General features: G+C 38.6%; 1 protein-coding gene across 2 annotated transcripts in view; it reads right to left on the reverse strand.

Moving 5' to 3' along the window:
* LOC103042786 (chloride channel protein 2) overlaps positions 1 to 23,613 on the reverse strand; it is a 127,352-nt gene that overhangs the window by 42,166 nt on the left and 61,573 nt on the right. For both annotated transcript variants that reach the window (XM_049466911.1, XM_049466912.1), the window contains exons 3-9: positions 17,483 to 17,614; positions 15,865 to 15,993; positions 11,815 to 11,948; positions 9,663 to 9,740; positions 3,725 to 3,803; positions 2,597 to 2,722; positions 2,376 to 2,460 (exon numbers count right to left, since the gene is read on the reverse strand). In XM_049466911.1, coding sequence (XP_049322868.1) covers positions 2,376 to 2,460; positions 2,597 to 2,722; positions 3,725 to 3,803; positions 9,663 to 9,740; positions 11,815 to 11,948; positions 15,865 to 15,993; positions 17,483 to 17,614 — 763 coding nt within the window. The remainder of the gene's footprint in view (positions 1 to 2,375; positions 2,461 to 2,596; positions 2,723 to 3,724; positions 3,804 to 9,662; positions 9,741 to 11,814; positions 11,949 to 15,864; positions 15,994 to 17,482; positions 17,615 to 23,613) is intronic.

Consider the following 23,613-nt stretch of genomic DNA (forward strand, 5'->3'; position numbering starts at 1 on the left):
AATGCTAATGCTGCTGCATCTAGCCTTAGTGCTAGAGAAACTTCACTGAAAACTCACCCTTAGACAAAATATTGGAAATCTAAGCTTACTGTAAATTACCAGAAGCGCTGTACTCATCCAAATAAATGGATTTCAGGAGAGAAATCAAATCAAATCAAATCAAATTTATTTGTATAGCGCTTTTTACAACTGGTGTTGGCACAAAGCAGCTTTACAGAAACATGATCACAGGACAAAGAATCAGGCAAAAACATTAAACATACAAAATACAGAATACAGAACAGTGAGCGAAATCTGTGTAGATTAATGAAAAAGAAAATTTAAGTTTAGGAATTACAGTTTTGTTTACTTAGGTGCTTCCACCAGCTTCCCCATTAGAAGGGAAACATGGTGACAGCCTTGCTCACTTCAATGTAGGCATCCTTACTAGAGTCACTTAATGTACCTTATAATCTGGTGTGCTTTATGTATGAAAATAGACCAGAAAATAGATGTTCATTGATAGTGCGCCTTATAATCCGAAAAATATGGCTTTGCAGAGGAATAACTAAGGCAATAATCCTCATATTGGCCCTCCAGACTCTCTCAGACAGTCCATGGACCAACAACACCCTACCAACCACCAGAGAGACCATAGTAACCGATTAGCAACGCCCTAGCAACCATTAAGAAATTGCTTTCTCACTTTCAACATGTAAACAGAGTTTAAATGAAGTTTAAATGAAATTAACTTCAGAATCTGGACAAACCAGGCTGTAATTAACGCTGCTTCATTATAACGATCTCTAGATTGGGTTCAGAACGTTCAGAGTAGGTTCATTAGGACTCGACTGACAGAGGAATTGACTCATTAATCAGTGGGCTAGAACAGAACCACCACAATAACGCAAGAATTTTCTGTGACAAAAGAAAATTACTTCTTCACAGAAAAGAAGATCAGGTTTTTAATTTGATTTTTTTTTATTATTATTAAAGAAAGAGAGACAGGATGTGGCTGAGCTGTCGCAGCCCCTCGGGGGTCCGCACTTTTAAATATGCAGAGAATTTTTAATGCTTAAAAAAAACTTAAGATAATTAACACACTGCAACGTGCTGAGAGTGATCCATCTACACACACTTCACAACATGACCAGCACAGTGTGTGTGTGTGTGTGTGAGTGCAAAATCCATCATACATTACTGCATAGAGAATGAAGGAGAGAGAGAGAGAGTGAGAGAGAGAGAAAGAGAGAGAGAGAGAGAGAGGGGGGGGGGGGGTGTTATCAGGATGAAACAGAAGTGATGCTGAGAGGCAGAGTGTGGGAGGAGTTCTACAAAGAAGAGCAGAAAAAAGAGGGATTTTCCACATCTTCCAAATTCCACTCTGTCCATCCTACACTTCTCCTCTTCTTGCATGATAGAGAGAGAGAGAGAGTCAGAAAGGAATTTTAAGAAAATAAAAAATACGTTCTGGAATTTAAAGGTCTGAAATTTAGAAAAATAATCTGGATTTACGAAAAAGACATACGAAGCTCTGGAATTTATAACCAAAAAAGTGTATATTGGGAATTTAAAAACAACTTAAAATTTGAAAAAATAAAAATAAAAAAATAATAATAATAGTTTGGAAATGAATTAAGCAATATAATTAAGAAATCTAATTATCTAAAAATCTGAAAAAATTGTAAACAAAAAAAATAATCAGAAGTTGGAAACAAATGCAGATAATTAGAAAACATGGGAATCTTTAAAATTTGGAAAAAAGGGAAGATTTAGAATTGGAAAACAAGTGAACATCTAAAATTTAGAAACAAGTTAAGGTTAAAATTTGTGAAGTGAAGTGAAGTTTTAGAATTGGAAAAAATGTTTGGAAATAAATTAGGCAACAGGATTAGGGGAAAAAAAAGTCTAATATCAAATTATCTGGAAAAAAATTGTAAACAAGTGAAGATTTAAAATTTGGAAAACAAGTGAATATATAGGATTTGGAAACAAGTTAAGTTACAATGTAGAAACAATTGAAGTTTTAGAATTGAAAAAAAAATGTTTGGAAATAAATTAAGCAACAGAATTAGGAAAAAAAAAGTCTGAAATCAAATTATCTGGAAAAAAAAATGTAAACAAGTGAAGATTTAGAATCGGAAAACAACTGGAGATGTAGAACTTGGAAACAAGTCAAGATTTAGAATTTAAAAACAAGTGAAGTTTTAGAACTGGAAAACAAGTGAATATCTAAAATTTGGAAACAAGTCAAGATTTACAATGTAAAAATAATTAGAATTTAAAAATCAGTCTATATTTAGAGTTTGAAATGTTCTGGCAAATACCAAACAAAACATCTATTCCACCTGAACATCAAAAATATAGAGCAAACACTGCACATACACCAGACTCACCCAATAACAGCAAACGCTGGCAGCTCCTGGAGGTCAAAGGGGAAATCGAGCCGGAATCTAGTCTTGAAGAGAGCGGTTATGGTCTCTAGAATCACAAACATACACATTAATCACAATTACAGAATTATTAAATTACTAAATACTGTATGTTATTAAATACAAGAACAGTTATTCTCTATATATGCACAAGCGCGCACGCACACGCACACACACACACACACCTTCGTCTCGATTCCACACGGCCAGCACTCTGAAGATGAAGGCACTGAATGTAGCAGCAAAAAACCCTCTCCAGTAATTCCTCACTGCAAAAAACGTCGACGTGACCTCTATACTAAAGAGAACACCTGTAACACACACACACACACAGCCACGGTGAAATCCCAGAGGTTGCTGCTCTGGGGTTAACAGGAGGTTGATATGGTATTTCCCGGTAGCTGAACTGGGCTTGCTGCATGGTTACTATGGTATCCCAAGTTATTGCTCTAGTGTTAATATGCGTAGGAAATATATATGTAGATCCAGAAAGATGAAGTGTCTCACATGATGACAGTATGAGAATGAGATTACTCATGTCGGCTGTTGAATAAATATGTGGTGTGAGAATAAGTATTGTTTTTTTTGTATTTTTGGTTACAATTTAGGAAAAAGTATAAAAAATAAAACGTATTAATCGTATATCAGTACCGAATTCAAAGTATCTTATCGGTACCGGTATTGAAATTTAAAAAAGCGATACCCAGTCCTTAATAGGTAGTTGCAAAGGTATCCCCGGCTGGTATACTTGAGTTGATAGGTGGTTGCAATGCAGTGTTGTGCGTGAACGAGTTCAAAAGAATGCGTTCATTGAACACGCTCATTTTTTCGTGAACGTTGAACTGAACGCAACACATTTTTTAATAAAGAACTTGAACATGAATTAGTTCAGATTATGTGTCATGAGGGCGAGGGCGAGAGAGAGAGAGAGAAAGCGCTGCAATAAAAAAAATGGCTAGTGGAAGTGATGGCACGGAGACAGACACAGATTCTCCTTATGAACATTTTCATCACCTGGTAAGAAACCCACAATTGCAGTGTCTTGAGTAAATGTCTACAGTGAGCAGTTTCAAAGAACGTATAGTGATTTCTAGCTTATAGTGTGAAAAAAAGGATTTATTTGAATATCTCACGAAAAAAGTAAAATGAACTGAACTTTGAACTAGTTCAGAATTAAAACTGTTCACTTTGAGCATGTATGAACTGAACTTGAACTAGTTCAGAGAAGCTGTGAACTGGCGCAACACTGTTGCAATGGTATACCAGGTAGCTGCTCTGGGTTTGCTACGTCATGCTTGTGTATGGGTACTCACCTCCAATGGGGGCAGCAAAGCAGCAGCCGACCCCCACAGCGCAGGCAGCCGCCAGCATCTCAATGTTCCGAGATTCATTCTGTTAAACACACACACACACTTTCCATTTACTAATGATTCTTCATACAAACAAACAAACAAACCAACCAATGGAGGCAAACACAATACTGAATCTCACTACAGAGCAAACTCAAATCCAAACCCAAATGCATGCTGTCACACATGTATACACACACACACACCTGGGTCTTTAATTAACTCAGGATCCAAAACAAACTTGCAGTGCCTAATTTACTCCTCCAATAAGAGAAACAGAGGGAGAGACAACAAATAAACAAAATTTAAATAAACATAACAACTGATTTCCATGCAAACACACATACTGTACAAACACGGACAAACATCCAAATCATCTGTGATGTTTATCCAGAGGTTCCAGTTAAATAAACTGGATATTAACCACGAGAAACAAGTGGATGATATACAGTAGGTGAGTGAGAGATGTGTATATTGGTGTAAAAACAAGCCTATATACCGATATTTTTTTGTAATTTTTTGTTTCTTGTTTTTTATATTTTCTGTTTTTTTTTTTTTTTACGTCTCACAACCTGTATTTCAAAAGAAAAGTAAAAAATAATCTTTACTTATTTTGGGGAAAACACAACATATGACTGTTTTCTCTAGTATCCCTGTTTGTTGGTCTAGACCAGATGTGGCCCGCAAGCATGAAACATCTGGCTTTGAGGTTGTTTGAACTATAATAAACGATAATGAAAAGATAATAAATAAATAAAATGCTTCTCTGGTGAGCTTTTGTTTACATCCCCCCCTGTCTCTCTGTCACGCTTGGAGTGACTTAGTTTCTGCCTGTTCTCATTTTTCTGCAATAAGGAAGTTTTTTTCCCCAGCAGTGTTTAAATTCACTAGCGTGGGCAGTGGTAGTGTATCGGACCGCGACCCTGACGACACGGGTTCAATCCCGCGTGAGGAGCGGTGTGTTTATTTATTTATTTATTTTTCCTTTCTTCTTGGGTTTACCTGCTGTGAATTCAACTGTCCTGCAATTGGGTTCAACAAGCCTCTGGGCTGGAGAGCTACTAGTCTGCAGCACTCCATCCCATTACACTTTATTTTCCTAAACAGATTTTTTTTTTTGTGGTCCGCCACTTAATGGCTTGGAAAATATCTGGCCAAACTTAAATGCTGACCCCTGATCTAGGGTTACAACAGTTTAGGAATAGAGGGGTAAAGTGATGTGTACAAAGTCACACGGGAAAATTGGGCGCAGATTACAGACAAGATGACTGGACAAGCAACAAAAGAAACCCATAAATGCATATTTGCATCTTTAATATAGTTTCAATGTATTATATCTATTGTTTATTAAACAAAGCGCTATTAGTATGTATGTCTCGGAAGCTAGCTAGCTAAATTCTCAGCCTATTTAATCATGCGAAAGCAGTTTCTAAAAGCCTCAGCTCACTTCTTATGGAGACAGCATTCATTGGCTTTCTTGCACATAAAATAAACATTCCACATTTCAATAAAAGTTGAATTTGGACTTGATATAACACAGTGGACCAACACCAGCAGATGACATGTCTCTCCAAACCATCACTGATCATCAGTAAATTTTACATTTCATTTAGAAATCAATGGAGCAGAGTTTGGAGGAAGAGTGGAGAGACACACAGTCCAAACTGCTTGAGGTCTAGTGTGAAGTTTCTACAATCAGTGATGGTTTGGAGAGACAGGTCATCTGCTGGTGTTGACCCACTGTGTTATATCAAGTCTAAAGTCAGTGCAGTTTAAGTTTTCCCACAAAATCTTACAGCACTTCATGCTTCCCTCTGCTGACAACTTTAATGGAGATGGAAATTTCATTTTCCAGCAGGACTTTTAAAGTCCAAAAGTATCAATTGTTCTTACATACTGTAATATTCAAGTTTTCTGAGATACTGATACTTTTGGGTTTTAATTGGCTGTAAGCCATAATCATCAACAATAAAATAAATACACGCTTAAAGTAGATCACTCTGTGTTTAATACATCTATATAATATTATAATATAAGATTCACAATTTCAACTTTTCGATGATATTCAGTGAAACAATTTTTTTTAGATGGACCAGTATCAGGTTTTTAAGAGCTAACTTTAACTTTAACTCAGTTCCAAGGAAAAAGGTGAAACTCAAAAACCCATCCCAATTAAGCATCAATTAATTGACTAGCTATACTGCAAAGACCTCACAACATTTTTGCTGCAGTGCACATGAGATGTGTTGGGGGATTCTCATGGTGAATAGGAGGGGGCTTCTCAAGAGGATATTGTGCAGAAGACAGTTGGAGACAGCTTGGAGGCAGATAGAGGCTTATTTTCCACGGAATCACCAAGGGGATTTAATAAGGGAGGAAACAGAAGTGCACTTATCAGCACGCGCCGAACGCCAGCCTATTAAAAATGCAGAAAAATAAAAGTGCCTTCTCCATTCACGCCAACTTTTCCAGACCCATCTAACAGGCAGAATCTTTTGATCATCGGAGTGGGAATATGCCTCAAATGCATATACAGGCTAGAGGTCTTTCCTTGAGAATAGAGGGTTTAATGAGGTGCATTGTGGGAAGCGGAGTTTTGCTTTAGCCACTGGCTTAGCTGCCTTACCTTTATGCCAATCAGATTAGGATCCTCAGAGGGCAGAGAATTAGAAAAAGAGAAAGAGTACTGTAAGTATGTACACACTCACACTCACACACTCCAGAAAGGATGGCAGTTGTTGTGTTATTCCAGGTGGCTGCTCAGATGTAGCAAAGTGGTTGCTATGGTGTCTTTAGGCCATCATGATATTGCAAGGTCAGTTATGTGGTCTCTCAGGTGGCTCTGCAATGGCCTCTTAAGTGGTTGCAATAGTCTTTCAAGGGGGTGTTATGTTGCAGCTTGGCTGTTGCTGTGTTTTTTGAACAAGGTTGGCAAGACAATGCAAGGTGGTTGCTCTGGTCTTGTAAAAGGTTATAAGGGTTTTGGCCTGGCAATTGTTGTGTTCTTCCAAGTGGTTTCTAAGACCTTGCAAAGTGGTTGCTAAGGGATCTTGATTGGTTACCAAGGTGTGGTTTGGCAGCTGATCTTATTCAAAGTGGTTGCTAAGGTCTTTTGATTTGCTGTGAGGGTGCAGGATGTGATGTCAGTTGCAGTGTTCTTCCAAGTGGCTGCTAAGATGTCGCAAAGTGGTAGCTTTGGTGTTATTATTACACACACACACACACACACACACACACACACACACTCTCAAACAAACACACTCCAAGGTCAGAAAGCTGGTGTCAAAGTGTAGATTCAGCCATGCTACAGCACCCATGGGGCCTTACTCAAAAGCCTTCTTCAACAGCCCAACAGTGGCAGCTCAGTAGATGTGGGTATTGAACCCACAACCTTATGATCAATAACCCAGCGCTTCAACCACTGAGCCACCACTGCCCCTTAAGGACCCTTGAAGCGATACCTTCAGCAGACTGCTCTGGACAGTGCCGACAGGGAGACCTGTAAATAAATCAATCAGCAGCAAACCAACAAAAGCAGCAACTGAGTGGAGCTCCATTTCCCCTCAAGAACCTCCAGTAGAGCAAGAACCCATGAGATGCATCAAGGAGAGTGTTCACTCCCTCCCTTCTCAAGTTCAGATTTGTTTAAACCTTGAGAAAAAAAACTGCTATAGGACTAGAAAACTGGATTTCACAACTTAAACAATACCAAGTAGTTGTAGGTGGTTGCTATGGTTGCGAGGATGTGGCTTGGACGGTTCTGTGCCATTCCAAGTTGCTACTAAGACACTGCAAAGCGGTTGCTATGGGCTCTTAAGTGCTATTCCAAGTGGCTGCTAAGATCTTGCAAAGTGGTTGCTATAGTGTCTTTAGGCTGCCAGGATATTGTAAGGTCGGTTCTGTGGTATCTCAGGTCGCTGCTATGGTGCTGCACAGTGGTTGCTACAGGCTCTTAAGTGGTTGTGAGGATGCAGGATGTCAGTTGCTGTGTTCCTACAAAGTGGCTGCTAAGGTGCTGCAAAGTGGTTGCAACGGTGTCTTTAGTGACTGCTAGGGTGCTATTCCAGCAGGCTGCCATAATATTGTAAGGTGGTTGCTAAGGTGCTACAAGGAGGCTCTGCAATGGCCTCTTAAGTGATTGCAATGGTGCAGCATGGCTGTTGTGTTATTTTAACCAGGTTGGTAAGACTTTTCTCGTTAAAGTTTGCAAGGTTGTGGCTTGGCAGTTGTGATCTTCCAAGTGGTTACTAAGACATTGCAAAGCGGTTGCTACAGGTTACTAAGGTGTGGCTTGGCAGCTGGTCTTATTTAAAGTGGCTGCTAAGGTTTCTTATTTGGTTGTGAGGGTGCAGGATGTCAGTTGCTGTGTTATTCCAAGTGGCTGCTAAGATGTTGCAAAGTGGTTGCTATGGTGTTATTATACACACACAGACAGACAGACAGACACACACTCCCAGTCCAGAAAGGATGGCAGTTCTTGTGTTCTTCCAACTGGCTGATAAGATAATGCAAAGTGGTTGCTATGGTGTTATTAGTGACTCCTAGGGTGATGTTATGTGCCTTGTTAGTTATTCAAGCAGGCTGCCATAATATTGCAAGATCTGTGAGCTGTGGTATCTCAGGTAGCTGCTTAGACATGGCTGCCAATCAAAGGTGGTTGCTAGGACGCTGGCTGCCAGTTGCTGGGCTATTGGCTGTGGAGGCACTGGAAGGTGGTTCCTATGGCGTCTTAAATGCAGGGAAGCAAAACACTTTTCAATTCAGCTTTATTTTAGAACTTGAAAAAAAATGCACATGGAGTCAAATATACAAATATTTCACACACACACACACACACACACACACACACACACACAAAGGAAAGAGCAGGGAAGAGGAGATTTGTCTGCAGCGCTGCAGTGGTGGCTAAATTAGCATTCCACCCCACACAGCAAACCGACGATAAAAACGAGTGTGTGTGGGTGTGTGAGCGAGAGTGTGAGCATGGAGGGTACAGTAAGAGTGCCAAAAGAGAGTCAAAAGAGAGATGGAGAAGTGAGTCACCGAACGAGAGAAAGAAAGTGAGAGATGAAAATAAGAGACAGATGATAAATAGAAAAAAAGAGTGAAAGAGTGAGGAAAAAACAAGAGGAAAAGTGGAAGAGGGAGTGAGATGGAAATAAAATAGACAAAAAAATGAAGAGGAACAAAAACAGAAAGAATAAAACAAAAGAGTGAAAGAGGACAAAAAAAGTGGAGAGAAAAGAGACAAAAAAGAGGGGGTGAAAGAAAAGAAAGAAACTAAAGAGAACATAAGAAGAGAGAGGAAGAAAGAGAAAGATGGAGCGCGAACAAAAGAAAGAAAGAGAAAGAGAAACATAGAGCAACATTTATGATAGATGATAGGGAAATAGAAGAGAAAGAGGAAAGCTGGAGAGATAGGAGAGATGGAGAAAGTCAATAAGCAAATAGAATGAGAGAACAGAGAGGAAAAAAAGATGGAGAAAGGGAGAAAAAGAGGAGGAAGTAGCAGAGGGAGAGGGAGAGAGAGACAGATATTGAAAGAGAGAAAGATAGTGAAAAAGGGGATTGAGAGAAAGACTAAGACAGAGAAATGAGATTGAGACAGAGAAAAGAAATTAAGAAAAGATGGAAAAACTAAGAGATAAGAGAGAAAGAAAAATAGAAAAGAATTAATAAATTGAGAGAGAGAAAAAGGAGAACATAAACCATCAGTTATCAACCTCTGATTACATAGGACAAGATTACAAGATTACTAGCTACAAACCATCATGTAATGAAACATTTCAGTTAAAATGCTGTGTTTGTCTCTTTCGTGATATAAAAAATAACAAGTAAATTTAACAATTTAGACTGAATTGTACATACACAAACAGAAATCACTTAAATAGTAAATAATTACCTCATAAATTCCACCGAAGAGCGACATAAACTTACTCAGCAGCGCCGCACACAGACTCGCCACGTGAACAAACGGACCCTGAGGATTAAAACACATAAAAATTCAGTTCATTCACTGACATTTAACATCCAGCTCATGATCTAAACCACTGTACAACATATCACCACTGTCCAATGAAAAACAAGCGTCTCCAAAAAGGAAGTCAATGTAAAATTTTATTTTAGAAATAGAAGGAACATTTCTATGGGTCCATTTATTAAGTTTTTTTCATACAGTGTAAGGGAGTCCTCACACAGTTTGTGTGTTCAAATTATGTAGTAAACTAAAAATCTACAACAATGGAGATAGTTGTTTTTTTTTATTGCACAGCGAGGATATAAACTTACCACCTGGACGCTTTATTAGAAACACTTACACCAGGACCACAAAGGTACTGCAAGGGGGCCATAGGCCAAAATTCTTATTTTTGTTTTCTATTTTGCAAAGTAAAATTTCTTCCAAAACATACATATTGGGCCCTATATTAGCGATCTATAGCGCAGAGGTCAATTGCAATTCATGCAGCTAGATTTAGGGCGTCTGTGTGTCTTTGGTATCAAGAGGGCACAACAAATACACCTTACACAGCTTGAAATACTTAAAAAGGCATGAACTAATTCTCTTTATTAATTATTAAGAGTTGTTTTGGGCATAATGTGCATAATAAAAATTAATCAGTGTGCCAATTGTCATTTCCTTTAGGAGGCAGGTGAGCTCTGACTTTGGTTTGTTGTTATCCTAACAGCGTGGTGCTTTTGTGCGTCTCAGCAGAGGATACTGACCTGCAGCTAATGTCAGAGAACAGCAATGTTATTTTATTCTTTATTCTGTTTATTGTTGGGTTTAAAGTTGGGTTTGCGCTCTGTGTACACGTGCTTGGAGCACCTATAGGAATGAGCTGTAGACCTATGACAATTGACTCTTGTCTAGGTTCATTTCAGTCAGTGGCGCACCTGTTTTTTCCACCACCAAAATAGAACTGAGTTGCAAAAGGTTGGGAACCCCTGACTTACACTGTACGTCTAGCAATACAACAGCTAAACAGGTGTTACTAATAAATTAGTAGTTTTTAGGGTATATTCTGAATTAATAAACACATATAAAACACAATTTCTGATTGCACACACACACACACGTTTCTGTAAACGCGCTGAAAAATGAAAGAATAGAGGGAGATGTATTATTGATTACTGAGATACACTTACTGCTGAAAAACCATCTTCACTTCTCTACAGTTCTGATAGACCCCCAGAGCGGTGGGGGAACGGGAGAGCTTCACAGCCTTCTCTAATGTCTCTGTGTCTCTCAACGAGTGTGTGTGCGTGTGTGTGTGTGTGACAGAGAGCCTCATGCATAAATGCAGTGTGTTTTACAGTATGAGCTACTTTAGCTGTGTGGTGATGCCTTGGTCTGTGCTGAGCTATGCCATGCTCTGTGTGTGTGTGTGTGTGTGTGTGTGTGTGTGTGTGTGTGTGGGTGTGACTGTGTGTGTGCGTGTGCGTGCGTTTGTGTGTGAGTGCATCATACATAAATTTAGTGTGGTGGCAGAAGATTCACTGAGACCAATTGGATTATACTGTGCAGTATTAGGTTCTGCAGTGCTGCTTTGCTTTGTGCTGAGTTTTATAACTTCAGACCACAATAACCAAGCTTTTTGTCCAATGAGGATGAGTCTTCATCCTCAGATACGTGTGAAGCCAGCCACCGCTTCTTTTCGAGCTGTTGCTGACACAGCATTGCCGAGCAGCATCACAGGGCACTAGGAGGAAAGTGCAGCGACTAGGTTCTGATACATCAGCTCACAGACGCCCTGTGCTGTGGAAATCACCCTAGGAGTGATGTGGGGAGAGAGGAGCGCTCTCCCCCCCCCCCCCCCCCCCCCCCTTTCACTCTAAAGGGTGATGTCGATCAGCACAAGGCGTCTGTGAGCTGATGTATCAGAACATGTATCTCCGAGTGCGCTGTGATGCTACTCAGCAATGCTGCATCAGCAGCAGGTCTGACTTCACATATATCAGACACCTGCTGGTGTTAGGGGGAGTCCTAATGAGTAGGGTTGGGTAATTGGCCGCGTAAATTGAGGAAAAAAAAATAGCAAAGAAGTTGTTTTTACCTCTTTGCCCAGAGGCATGCCACTTCCCAAGGCACAGGTCAGGCCGATGCATTTGGCAACAAAGGTTTTTAATGTGAGATACTCCTTTAGCACCACTCCTCTCAGAATAGTCTTCATCTCAGGAATACCAGAACCTGATGGAGAGAGAGAGAGAGAGAGAGAGAGAGAGAGAGAGAGAGAGAGAGAGAGCTATAAACCAACACTTTACATAGTATTTCAAGTATCGGCTAACAGCTTACACATAGATATTAGCTAATAATAATATCAGATCTACAGAAGTCATTCTGACATATATTATTTTATTTATTTTCTACATTGTAAATTAATATTAAAGACATGAAAATTATTAAGGAACACATATGAAATGATGTAGTAAAGAGTAAAAAAAGTGTTAGTCCTCCACATTAATCCCCTGATCTAAACCTGATGAACTGAGATGGTGATTTGAGGTGATTTAATTGGGATGAGCTGGAGCTTCACAGCGTGAAGGAAAAGCAGCAACTATTGTTCAGCACCTCCAGGAACTCCTTCCTTCAAGACGCTGAGAAAACTATTCCAGGTTACTCTCCCTCATGAAGACACTGTTTTACTGTTTACTAAGTTATTCTATATGTGTCCCTTAATTGTTTCCATGTCTTTAAAAATAAAAATAAATTAATTAAACAAAGAAAGAAAAATCAATAAATGAGAAGAGGTGTGTCCAAACTTTTGACTGGTTTTAACTAGTTAAAATGTAATTATACTGTAGATAAGAGAGAGTGAGAGTCCATGTAAGACAATGGTAGTGTATAACTAGGCAAAATTAGATAAATCATGTGTCGCTTTGAAAATATGACTAGTCAGAATGAATATATAGATCTGTAGCTCTGATATTATTACTAATAAAAAATTCACAGCTCATATGTGAAATGTGAGTTTCTTCTAGTGAGAACTGCACCGCTGGTGACTTGATTTTGATTTTGGCTCATGTAGCTGCAGTGATTTTAGGATAAAACCACGTGCTGCTGTATATAAAGGGTGAGTAACTGATGACTATTGATGAGTCAGACACAAACTGAACAGGGAACTTGTATTGTATCTGACAGAATGCAATTTCGGTTGATTTTACGTTACGCAGAGCCGTCATTCACTCAAGCCTCAATAATGCAGAGTCATCTTCCCTGCACATATCACTCAGTCATGTGTCATAACATCACCAGTTCAGGCTTTGATGAAAACATTGGGTTGGAAGAAGAGGAATGGTTTACAGGAAGTATTTACAGTACAATGTAGCAGTTCACATGATGCTACCACCACCAAGCTTAACGGTTGGCACAGGTATGGTGCATCTGGGGTTGATTGCTTCACCTTTACTCCTCTTAACAACATCTTTGTCCTGCCTTACCACTAAACTTTACTCCAGAAGGAACTTATTAAAGCTTACAGGTGTAAATTTAGCTTGAATACTTTACACTGTCATTTTTTTTTTCATCTCTATTTATTTGTCAGAATATTTAAGCTTTAATTGGTGTTAATTTGTCATTATTTCATTCACTTTGTGCAATGTACCATTGTGCACGATACTTCCAACACCAAGCTTAACAGTTGGTCCGGTGCTTCTGGGGTTAAATGCCTCACTTTTACCACTCTAAACATCTGTCCCATCTTACCCCTAAACTTTACACCAGAGGGAACTTATTAAAGCCTACAGATGTAAATTTTGCTTAAATACTTTACACTGTCATTTTTTTTTAGTTTACATCTCTATTTATTTGTCAGAATATTTTAGCTATAAATTATGTTAATTGGTTATTAATCATCCACTTTGTGCAATATACCAGCACACACAATGCTACCACCACCAAGTTTAACAGCTGGAACAGGTATGGAGCATCTGGGGTTGAATGCTTCACCTTTATTCCCCTAAACATCTTTGTCCCGCCTTACCACTAAACTTTACTCCAGAAGGAACTTCATTTATTCGTGTTGTTAAGTTGCAAAAGCAATTAAAGTTTACAGGTGTCAATCTTTGCTTGAATACTTTTCACTTCTTTTTTATTTCTTTTTATTAGTCATAATATTTTAACTATAAATGGTGTTTATTTGTCATGAATTCATACTCTGTGCAGTGTACCAGCACACACACAATGCTACCACCACCAAGTTTAACAGTTGGTACAGGTACGGTGAATCTGGGGTTGACTGACTCATCTTTACTCATCTAATCATCTTTTTGTCCCACCTTACTACTAAACTTTACTCCAGATGGCGCTTCCTTTGTCTGTGTTGTTCAGTTGCAAAAGCAAGTCAAGCTTATAGGTGTCAATTTTAGCTTGAATATATTACACTAAATACACAATTTCTATTTATTTCTCAGAACATTTTAGCTTTTGCAGCTAATTTGTCATTATTTCATCCACTTTGTACAATGTACCAGTGTGCATGATGCTACCACCACCAAGCTTAACAGTTAGTTCGATGCATCTGGGGTTAAATGCCTCTCTTTTACTTCTTTAAACATCTTTGTCCCGCCACTGTTACCACTAAACTTTACTCCAGAAGGAACTTTATTTATTTGTGTTATTCAGCTGCAAACGCAAGTCAAGCTTACAGGTATAAATTTAGCTTAAGCATTTTACACTGCCATTTACTTTTCATTTTTTATTTCTATTTATTTCTCAGAATATTTTAGCTTTAACTGGAGCTCATTCGTCATTATTTCATCCACTTTGTGCAATACACCATTGTGCATGATGCTACCACCACCAAGCTTAACAGTTGGTTCGGTGCATCTGGGGTAAAATGACTCACCTTTACTCCTTTAAACATCTTTGTCCCACCACTGTTACCACTAAACTTTACTCCAGAAGGAACTTTATTTATTTGTGTTGTTCAGTTGCAAATGCAAGTCAGGCTTGCAGGTGTAAATCTTTGCTAAAAGTGAACAAAATCAATATAGACAAGATTGTTCTCTCAGGCCTATTTTGGCATATTTATCCAATTTAAGTCAAGACTGACTATAAGACTCTAAGAAGTTAATTCTTGTGTATCAGGCAGTCATGTCAATATAGTGATGACTGAAAGAATAATAGTTATTTTACTTTTGTAACATTTTGACATTTTAAGACAGTATTTTAAAAGGATTTGGACAAAAGCTATTGAGTAATACCAGTAAATGACTCAGTAATGATTCAGACTGTTTAACAAAATCCTTCCCCTCAATTCTTTAAGATGTCAAATCAGAAATAAAAAAAAAAAAAAAAAAACTTCTAGGCTGCTGTTTGGTAATGAATTATCAAGAGGTTTCCCAAAAATGGCAGGTTAAAATCTTTCCACTCTCAGTGTCCATCATTACTTCAGCTCCAACCAAAATACTCTGGTCAGCTGGGTGTATCCTGGTTATCCTGTGTAACAGAGGGAACTCTTGCTCTTCATTTTCTGGGGTGGTCCTGATGAGTGCCAGTTTAATCATAAAGTTTTTGATGGTCTTTGCAACTGCACTTGAGGATACTTTAAAAGTTCTTAAACATTTTCAGATTGACCGTCCTTCATTTTTTTAAGTATTTAGTTTCTTTACTTAGTTGAGTAGTTCTTGTCATAATATGGATTAGAACATTTGCCCAAATAGGGCTATTCACTGTATACCTGTAACTCTACCTCTTCACTACTTTACAACTGATTGAGAGCATTAAGAGACAAGAAATTCAAGTAATTAACTCTTGTTGAGTTCAGCACAGCTGTTAACTGAAAGCCTGAATTACAGGTGATTCTACCTCATAAATCTGACTGAGAAAATCCAGCCAAGATGTGCAAAACTGTCAACTAAGCAAGAAGTAATACTTTGAAATGGTACTGTATCATCAGTACATTAGAAGGATATGTAAACTATTGCCCTCCTCATTAATTTCTAGTGTAGCTGTGCTATTTTTACCAGAAGTGTTTTATGAACGATTAAACCACGGCAGTAAAAACTGGCAGAAATTGGTTTTGTCCTCAGGGGGACGAGCACACACTCAATACAGGAGGAAAAAAATAAATAAAGACATGATCAGGTGTGTGTTTGCATCTTACCAGCAGCCTGTGGAGCTACTATGTGTGTGAAACCCGCTGAGAAGCTGATGAGCACTACTGGGTAGGTGACCCAGGCTAGATACTGCAGCACCACGTTGCTGTCCAAACCTCCGTACATCCACTTCTGGGCTGAAAGTGAGAGAGAGAGAAAGAGAGAGAGTGAGAGAGAGAGAGAGAGAGAGAGAGAGAGAGAGAGAGAGAGAGAGAGAGAAAGCGGGAGAGAGAGAAAAAACACACACAGCCAAAATAGAAGGTCAATAGCATTTGATGGCACTCCTGGGACCCACAGAGAGACAAATCCATCTAAAAGCGTGTGTGTGTGTGTGTGTGTTGTGTGTGTGTGTGTGTTATGGACAGAACAGAATTACAGAGAGGCTTCACTGGTCATTGTTAGCTCAGACAATATATATGGCTTATTAAGACCTACAACCACTTGTGGCTTTGACCAATCAGCTCCTGATCTGTGTTTTCAATCAATGTCAACATCAATCAGTATCAAATTTCACTATTTAAGGTTTTTTAGCATTGATAAGGAGGTAGCATTGCTCGTTTAAAAAATCAAGAGTGCTGATTGGCTGACAAAACAATGTTCAGGCAAGTTATGTTGTGAAGTATGGAAGTATCAAATGGCTTTTCTTCAAAACCACCCAATGTCCATCAAATCCACATCATTCCAGATCAAATTTCAGTACCTACAGTAAAGCTTGCCACTGTCAAAGAGCAAATTGGCATGCTTGTTCCAAAACTGAGAGTGCTGATTGGCTATTAAACAATGTTCTAATAAGTTAGGTTACGATGTATGGACGAATCAAATGGATAAGTATGAAAATGCAATACTTTTTTGGTTCTGAATTTACTTTAAAAGAGCTGTGCTTTAGTGTCACGATACACAGTATATGACCTGGAGATGTTTGAGACATCGGGTGCTTTTGATTGGTACTGATTGGTTTATTTCATGTTAGGCCCAAAACACACCCATGATTATTTAAGAGAATTTAGTACACGCTGCAAGGTGTACTTTTCCTGTCAAACTGTGATGTTTCTTAAAGACAGTTGGGTCAGAACATCTCCAAAATACCAGACAGGTATTGTGGGGTGATCCCAGAATGCAATGGACTTGCAATGGTACTTTCCAAAGAGCTGAATCTTAGCACCCCTATAATGCCAATAATCATGCTCGTTCCAAAAATTAAGACTGCTGATTGACTGGCATGTTACAAACTATGGAAGTGTCAAATAAATACAAATTGAAAATCAATATTTTTGTGGTTCTGAATTGAATTCAAAAGCACCCAATGTCTCAAACATCTCCAGGTCATGTACTGCATATCCTGATATTAAAGCACTGTTGTTAAGGTCTTGTGTTTCTATGTCAGTAACCACTGGAATCTGTAACCACATGCACTGTGATGCTCCTATGACATTTCTAGCAAGTTAAGAAGCATGAAGAACGAACACACACACACACACACACACACACACAATTATCCATGCTTTCCTGTACAGTAATCTGACAAATCTCCTGTGAGCAGCCAAAGACTTTAAGCCATGTCGGATTTAAACATGAAAAAAACATACAAGAAGCCCCCACCAACACCCCCTCAACACCCCCACTTACCTTGAAGACAAAGTGCGATACAGAAGTCCATCACCCAGCTGACCAGGGCCATGACCAGGCCGAGCAGAATGAGGAAGATCCAGTCCTCGCCCACCCGGGAAATCAGGAACTTCTGACAGTGTACTGTACAGACTGCAGGGAAGACACATGCAGGACTACATTACCCACAATTCACCAGAGGATTCAGATCACAGCTAAAAAAAAAAACACTATAATACCCATCAAACACTGCAGATGGGCATCTATATTAGGAGCACATCACTAACTAGACATAATACAGTAAATAACCACTGATCAGCCATAACATTAGAACCAGTGTAATACAGCATAGCCACCACCTGCTGTATTATCAATACCACCCTGCGTTACTCGGACCTCCTGAAGTTCTGGAAGTTGTGAGCCTTGAGCACTCCTGACCCCATCAACGGTTCAACAGTCGGCATTTCTTTGAGCATCTTTAGTAAGTACTGTTCACTGCATACCGGGATCATCCCAGAAGACCTGTCTGATGTTTTGGAGATGTTTTGACCCAATTCTAGAACATCTAGAACATCACATGCTTGGTTCTGTTCAAAGTGTCTTAGATTCTTATGCTTGCCATTTTTCTTTAATATTTTAGAAATCTTTAGGCAAGCTTTTAACTTTGCTATCATAATGATGGGAAAAGTACACCTTGCTTGTGCTCAAAGCGCACAAAACGCACATACTAATTCTCTTAATTGACTCTTAATTGGTGTATTTTGAGTCACTTGGCACTGCTTTTAAGAGCAAGTTGACCTCTGATTTCGGAGGATTGCTATTTTAATGGCGCTGTGCTTCTGCACTTCTCGGCAGAGGAAACTGACCTTTGTATTCTGTTTATTGTTGAGTTAAAAGTTGGGTTTGTGCGCTGCTGCATTGCCATTATAGCAATGAACCTCTGACTGTTGACTGTTGTCAGGGTTTTAATCAGTCAGTGGAGCACCTGTGTTTTCTGCTGCCAAGACACATTTCCGTAGTACCGTGGCAATCAGCGTAGGTATACTTACAAAGGGGTAAAAATAGACTGTTGGCGGGGTGTAAGGTAGCAATGAGCATCACGAGACGCCTCACATAGGGTGTAAGATAGAGCCAATCAACTTCAAGAACTCCTAATATGTAGATCCCACCTCTTGACAGGTGACACTGGAACCCAGAATTTGATTGTTACGTCCAGACATGGAGCCCAACTCTGATTTTTGGTACATCTAGATTGAATCCACATTTGGAAGTGGTTCAAAATTTTTATTTAATAGAATTATTAAACAAAGCCAATGCCATTTACTTCATCTATCATGGTTTAAATGTTATGGCTGATCAGTGTATACAGTGTATTTTAGGACTGAAAGGTCCTATCTATCTAACCTCTATTGGTTAGATAGATAGGACCTTGTGTCAATCTGACCTCTATTGAACAAAACCCATGGTTCTTTGAGTGGGAACCACTTTTGGTTCTTAAAAGGAACCATGTTTGAAACTACCAACACAAAACACACATTCTGGTGTATGTACAGTATCTACACACACAAACACACATAAACATCAACGCCACACTATGTTAATACTTAATAAATAAGTGATTTAATAAACAAATAGAAGCCTCAGGTAGCTCTAGGTCTTTTTACAGCCTCATCACTGCAGGCCTCCTATAGCTGAGCTAGCTGTAGGGGATGTGGGGGTGAGAAAGTGGGGATTAGCGCTGAGCACGGTTAGAGACGGGGTCTAATGAAGAGACAGCACGTCTCCCACACACCACGCTTCCACCAACTCTCACTCTACCAATCCGCTCAATTACATCAGCAGCAGGAGCACCCAGACACACTGAAAAACAACAGGTACAGAGAGAGTGAGGCAAGATCATACACATCCACACCGGTTCTTTTCAAATGTCCTGACCTATAAAAACACACTGATCTCTGTTGTTGAGTAGAATGTCGAATTCAATGTTTTACTATTTCAGTCAATAACGTAACGCCATAAACCCCTGAAATGATCTTAAGCTTCTGAAACAGAAGTAGAGTAGAGAGCCTCCTGTTACTAGATACTATTACTAGAGTAACTCCTGAAATATGTTAAGAGTGACTCCTGAAATTAACTGTTTGTAGCACCACCCGAATGTTATTGTCATTAGAGTGACTCCTGAAGGTTATTGTCATTAGAGTGACTCCTGAATGTTATTGACAGTAGAGAGTCTTCTGACAGTTACATTAAGTAAAGTACCTTCTAAAAGTTACTTTCAATGAAGTGCTTCTAGTAAGGTACTGACAGTAGAGTGCCTCCTTAGAGTTACTGTCAGTAGAATACTTTCTGGAAGTTACTGTCAGTAGAGTGACACCTGAAAGTTACTGTCAGTGGAGTTACACCTGAAAGTTACAGTTAGTAGTGTGACACCTTAGTAGAGTACCTCTAAAAGTTACTGTCAGTAGAGTGACACCTTACATTTATTGCCGGTAGAGTGACACCTTAGTAGAGTGCCTCTGAAAGTTACTGTCAGTAGAGTGACACCTTAAAGTTACTGCCAGTAGAGTGACACCTTAGTAGAGTACCTCTAAAAGTTACTGTTAGTAGAGTGACAACTAAAAGTTACAGTCGGTAGAGTAACACAATAGAAGAGTACCTCTAAAAGCTACTGTCAGTAGAGTTACACATGAAAGTTACTGCCAGTAGAGTGAAACCTTAGTAGAGTACCTCTGAAAGTTACTGTCAGTAGAGTGACACCTTAAAGTTACTGCCAGTAGAGTGAAACCTTAGTAGAGTACCTCTGAAAGTTACTGTCAGTAGAGTGACACCTTAAAGTTACTGCCAGTAGAGTGAAACCTTAGTAGAGTACCTCTGAAAGTTACTGTCAGTAGAGTGACACCTTAAAGTTACTGCCAATAGAGTGACACCTTAGTAGAGTACCTCTAAAAGTTACTGTTAGTAGAGTGACAACTAAAAGTTACAGTCGGTAGAGTAACACAATAGAAGAGTACCTCTAAAAGCTACTGTCAGTAGAGTTACACATGAAAGTTACTGCCAGTAGAGTGAAACCTTAGTAGAGTACCTCTGAAAGTTACTGTTAGTAGAGTGACAACTAAAAGTTACAGTCAGTAGAGTGACATCTTACATTTATTGCCGGTAGAGTGACACCTTAGTAGAGTACCTCTGAAAGTTACTGTCAGTAGAGTGACACCTTAAAGTTACTGCCAGTAGAGTGACACCTTAGTAGAGTACCTCTAAAAGTTACTGTTAGTAGAGTGACAACTAAAAGTTACAGTCGGTAGAGTAACACAATAGAAGAGTACCTCTAAAAGCTACTGTCAGTAGAGTTACACATGAAAGTTACTGCCAGTAGAGTGAAACCTTAGTAGAGTACCTCTGAAAGTTACTGTCAGTAGAGTGACACCTTAAAGTTACTGCCAGTAGAGTGAAACCTTAGTAGAGTACCTCTGAAAGTTACTGTCAGTAGAGTGACACCTTAAAGTTACTGCCAGTAGAGTGACACCTTAGTAGAGTACCTCTAAAAGTTACTGTTAGTAGAGTGACAACTAAAAGTTACAGTCAGTAGAGTGACATCTTAGTAGAGTACCTCTGAAAGTTACTGTCAGTAGAGTAACACCTTAGTAGAGTACCTCTGAAAGTTACAGTCAGTAGAGTGACACATGAAAGTTACAGTCAGTAGAGTGACACCTTAGTAGAGTACCTCTAAAAGTTACTGTCAGTAGAGTTACACCTAAAAGTTATTATCAGTAGTGACACCTTAGTAAAGTACCTCTGAAAGTTACTGTCAGTAAAGTGACATCTTAGTGGAGTACCTCTGAAAGTTACAGTCAGTAGAGTGACACATGAAAGTTACAGTCAGTAGAGTGACACCTTAGTAGAGTACCTCTAAAAGTTACTGTCAGTAGAGTTACACCTAAAAGTTATTATCAGTAGTGACACCTTAGTAAAGTACCTCTGAAAGTTACTGTCAGTAGAGTGACACCTTAGTAGAGTGACACCTGAAAGTTTTTGCCAGAAGAATGATTTCTGACAGTTATTAGAGAGCCTTCTAAACATCACTGTTACTATAGCACCTGCTGAAAGACATTGTCGGTTGAGTGCCTCCTGCTAGATTCTGTCAGTAGAGTGCCTCCTTACAAAGTCACTAAAAGTCATTGTCAGTGACTACTGGAAGGTTTTGTCAGTAGAGTAACTTCTAAAAAAGTTATTTATCGTCAGTAGAGTGCCTTCTGAAAGCTGCTGTCAGTAGAGTGACACCTGAAAGTCAGAAGAATGATACATTCCCCATAAACATTACTGTTAACAGTACACCAATCCGTAAAGTTATTGTGGGGTTCAGTGATTACAATTATTGTTATTATTATAATTATTAACCACCCTGCCATCCTTTTTGAACTCACACAACCAAGTCGTCTTCGGCTATGAGCAATAAAATCTATAGATCATAACTAATAACTGGATGAAAACAGTGTCCAAGTCAATTTGTAAGGTGCAGAAAAGCACAGATTTGATTGTATGCTGTAAATCATAAAACAGAGTCAGAGTGTCTCAGATATAGAAGCACAATTAGGAGAAGCACAGAGAACGCAGGAGATTCAGATCTGAGACGTGTTGAGATAAAGATAAAGCGGGATTGTGTCGGAGAGATACACGTTCTGTGACTTTTCTTCTCACACCTCCTTCCTGCACCAGCTCTCTCTCTCCACCTCCCCGCCTACAAACAAGCTGTGTTCTCATGGGCCCTTCTGTCACCTGGGATGCATGAGTGTGTGTGTGTGTGTGTGTGTGTATGCATGCATGTGTTTCGTTCCCAGTAAAACCTGGCAGCACAGTAATGTACATTTCTAAACGCTGCTGTAAGTCACGTACGAACACAGCATTTACTCTTCATGCCTTTATACCTAAAGCTGCTCACTGTCTTCACTCAAACAGACAAACAAATAAAATAACTAAATAAAGCCGTGCTCTGGAGTGACTGGAGTCGTGTGTACACAGCGTCTGCATAAATAAAATATTCGCATTTTTATTTCCAACTGAAAGCAAATGGGAAAACAAAACTGCACAAATGTTATTTATTATTCATGTGAATATAATGTGAACACAGACAAATCAAGCGGCTTCAGCACATCAGCGTTTCAGTGTTTATTTATTTACAGGATTATTGTTATTTCTACATTTTCTACTAGCCCAGTAATGATTCATAAAACCACATTTATAGTTCTAGAAGTCTTAATCATTAATATTTAAATTCTTTAAAAAATCTGCATAATGCATTGTAATTACTGACTGCAAGACTGGTGGAGGAGAACATGCCAAGATGCATGAAAACTGTGATTAAATAACACAGGATTATTCCACCAAATATTGATTTCTGAACTCTTAAAACTTTATGAATATGGACTTTTTGCATTATTTGAGGTCTGTAAGCTCTGCATCTTTTTTTGTTATTTCAGCCATTTCTCATTTTATGCAAATGAATGCTCTAAATGACAATATTTTTACTTGGAATTTGGGTGAAATGTTGTTTGTAGTTTATAAATTAAAACAATTAATATTTTACTCAAACATAAACCTATAAATAGCAAAATCAGAGAAAAGGATTCAGAAAGTGGTCTCTTATTTTTTTTCCAGAGCTGTATATGAACAGAAAAAAAAATAATAATAATAAAAATATATTTAAATTATTGTATTTACAGCATATAAAATGTTGAGCATTGATAAAATCTAATTAAACTTAATTATTTATATATTGCTTAAAACATTTAAGCATCAATTCTCTATACATGCACAATACATTTTTAGGATTACTATTTAATAAAATAATTTAAAGACATTACATTACATTAAACATTACATACATCATTAAACATGCTCTATTATAAAGGTTAAACAACTGACTTATTTGTATGTATATATAGAATTTAATAAAACTGTACTGTTATCAAGTGTAGGTTTAATATTATTAAACATATAATTTGTTGAGATATTTATTATATACTGTCTCTGCGGATGCTAAGGAGCATAGTGCACAGAGTCACTACAGAATCACTACACACCTCCAAACTTCATGTAGCTTCAGAGTTCATCACTACACACCTCCAAACTTCATGTAGCTTCAGAGTTCATCACTA

This window comes from Astyanax mexicanus, chromosome 18, assembly GCF_023375975.1.
Source record: "Astyanax mexicanus isolate ESR-SI-001 chromosome 18, AstMex3_surface, whole genome shotgun sequence".
NCBI lineage: Eukaryota > Metazoa > Chordata > Actinopteri > Characiformes > Acestrorhamphidae > Astyanax > Astyanax mexicanus.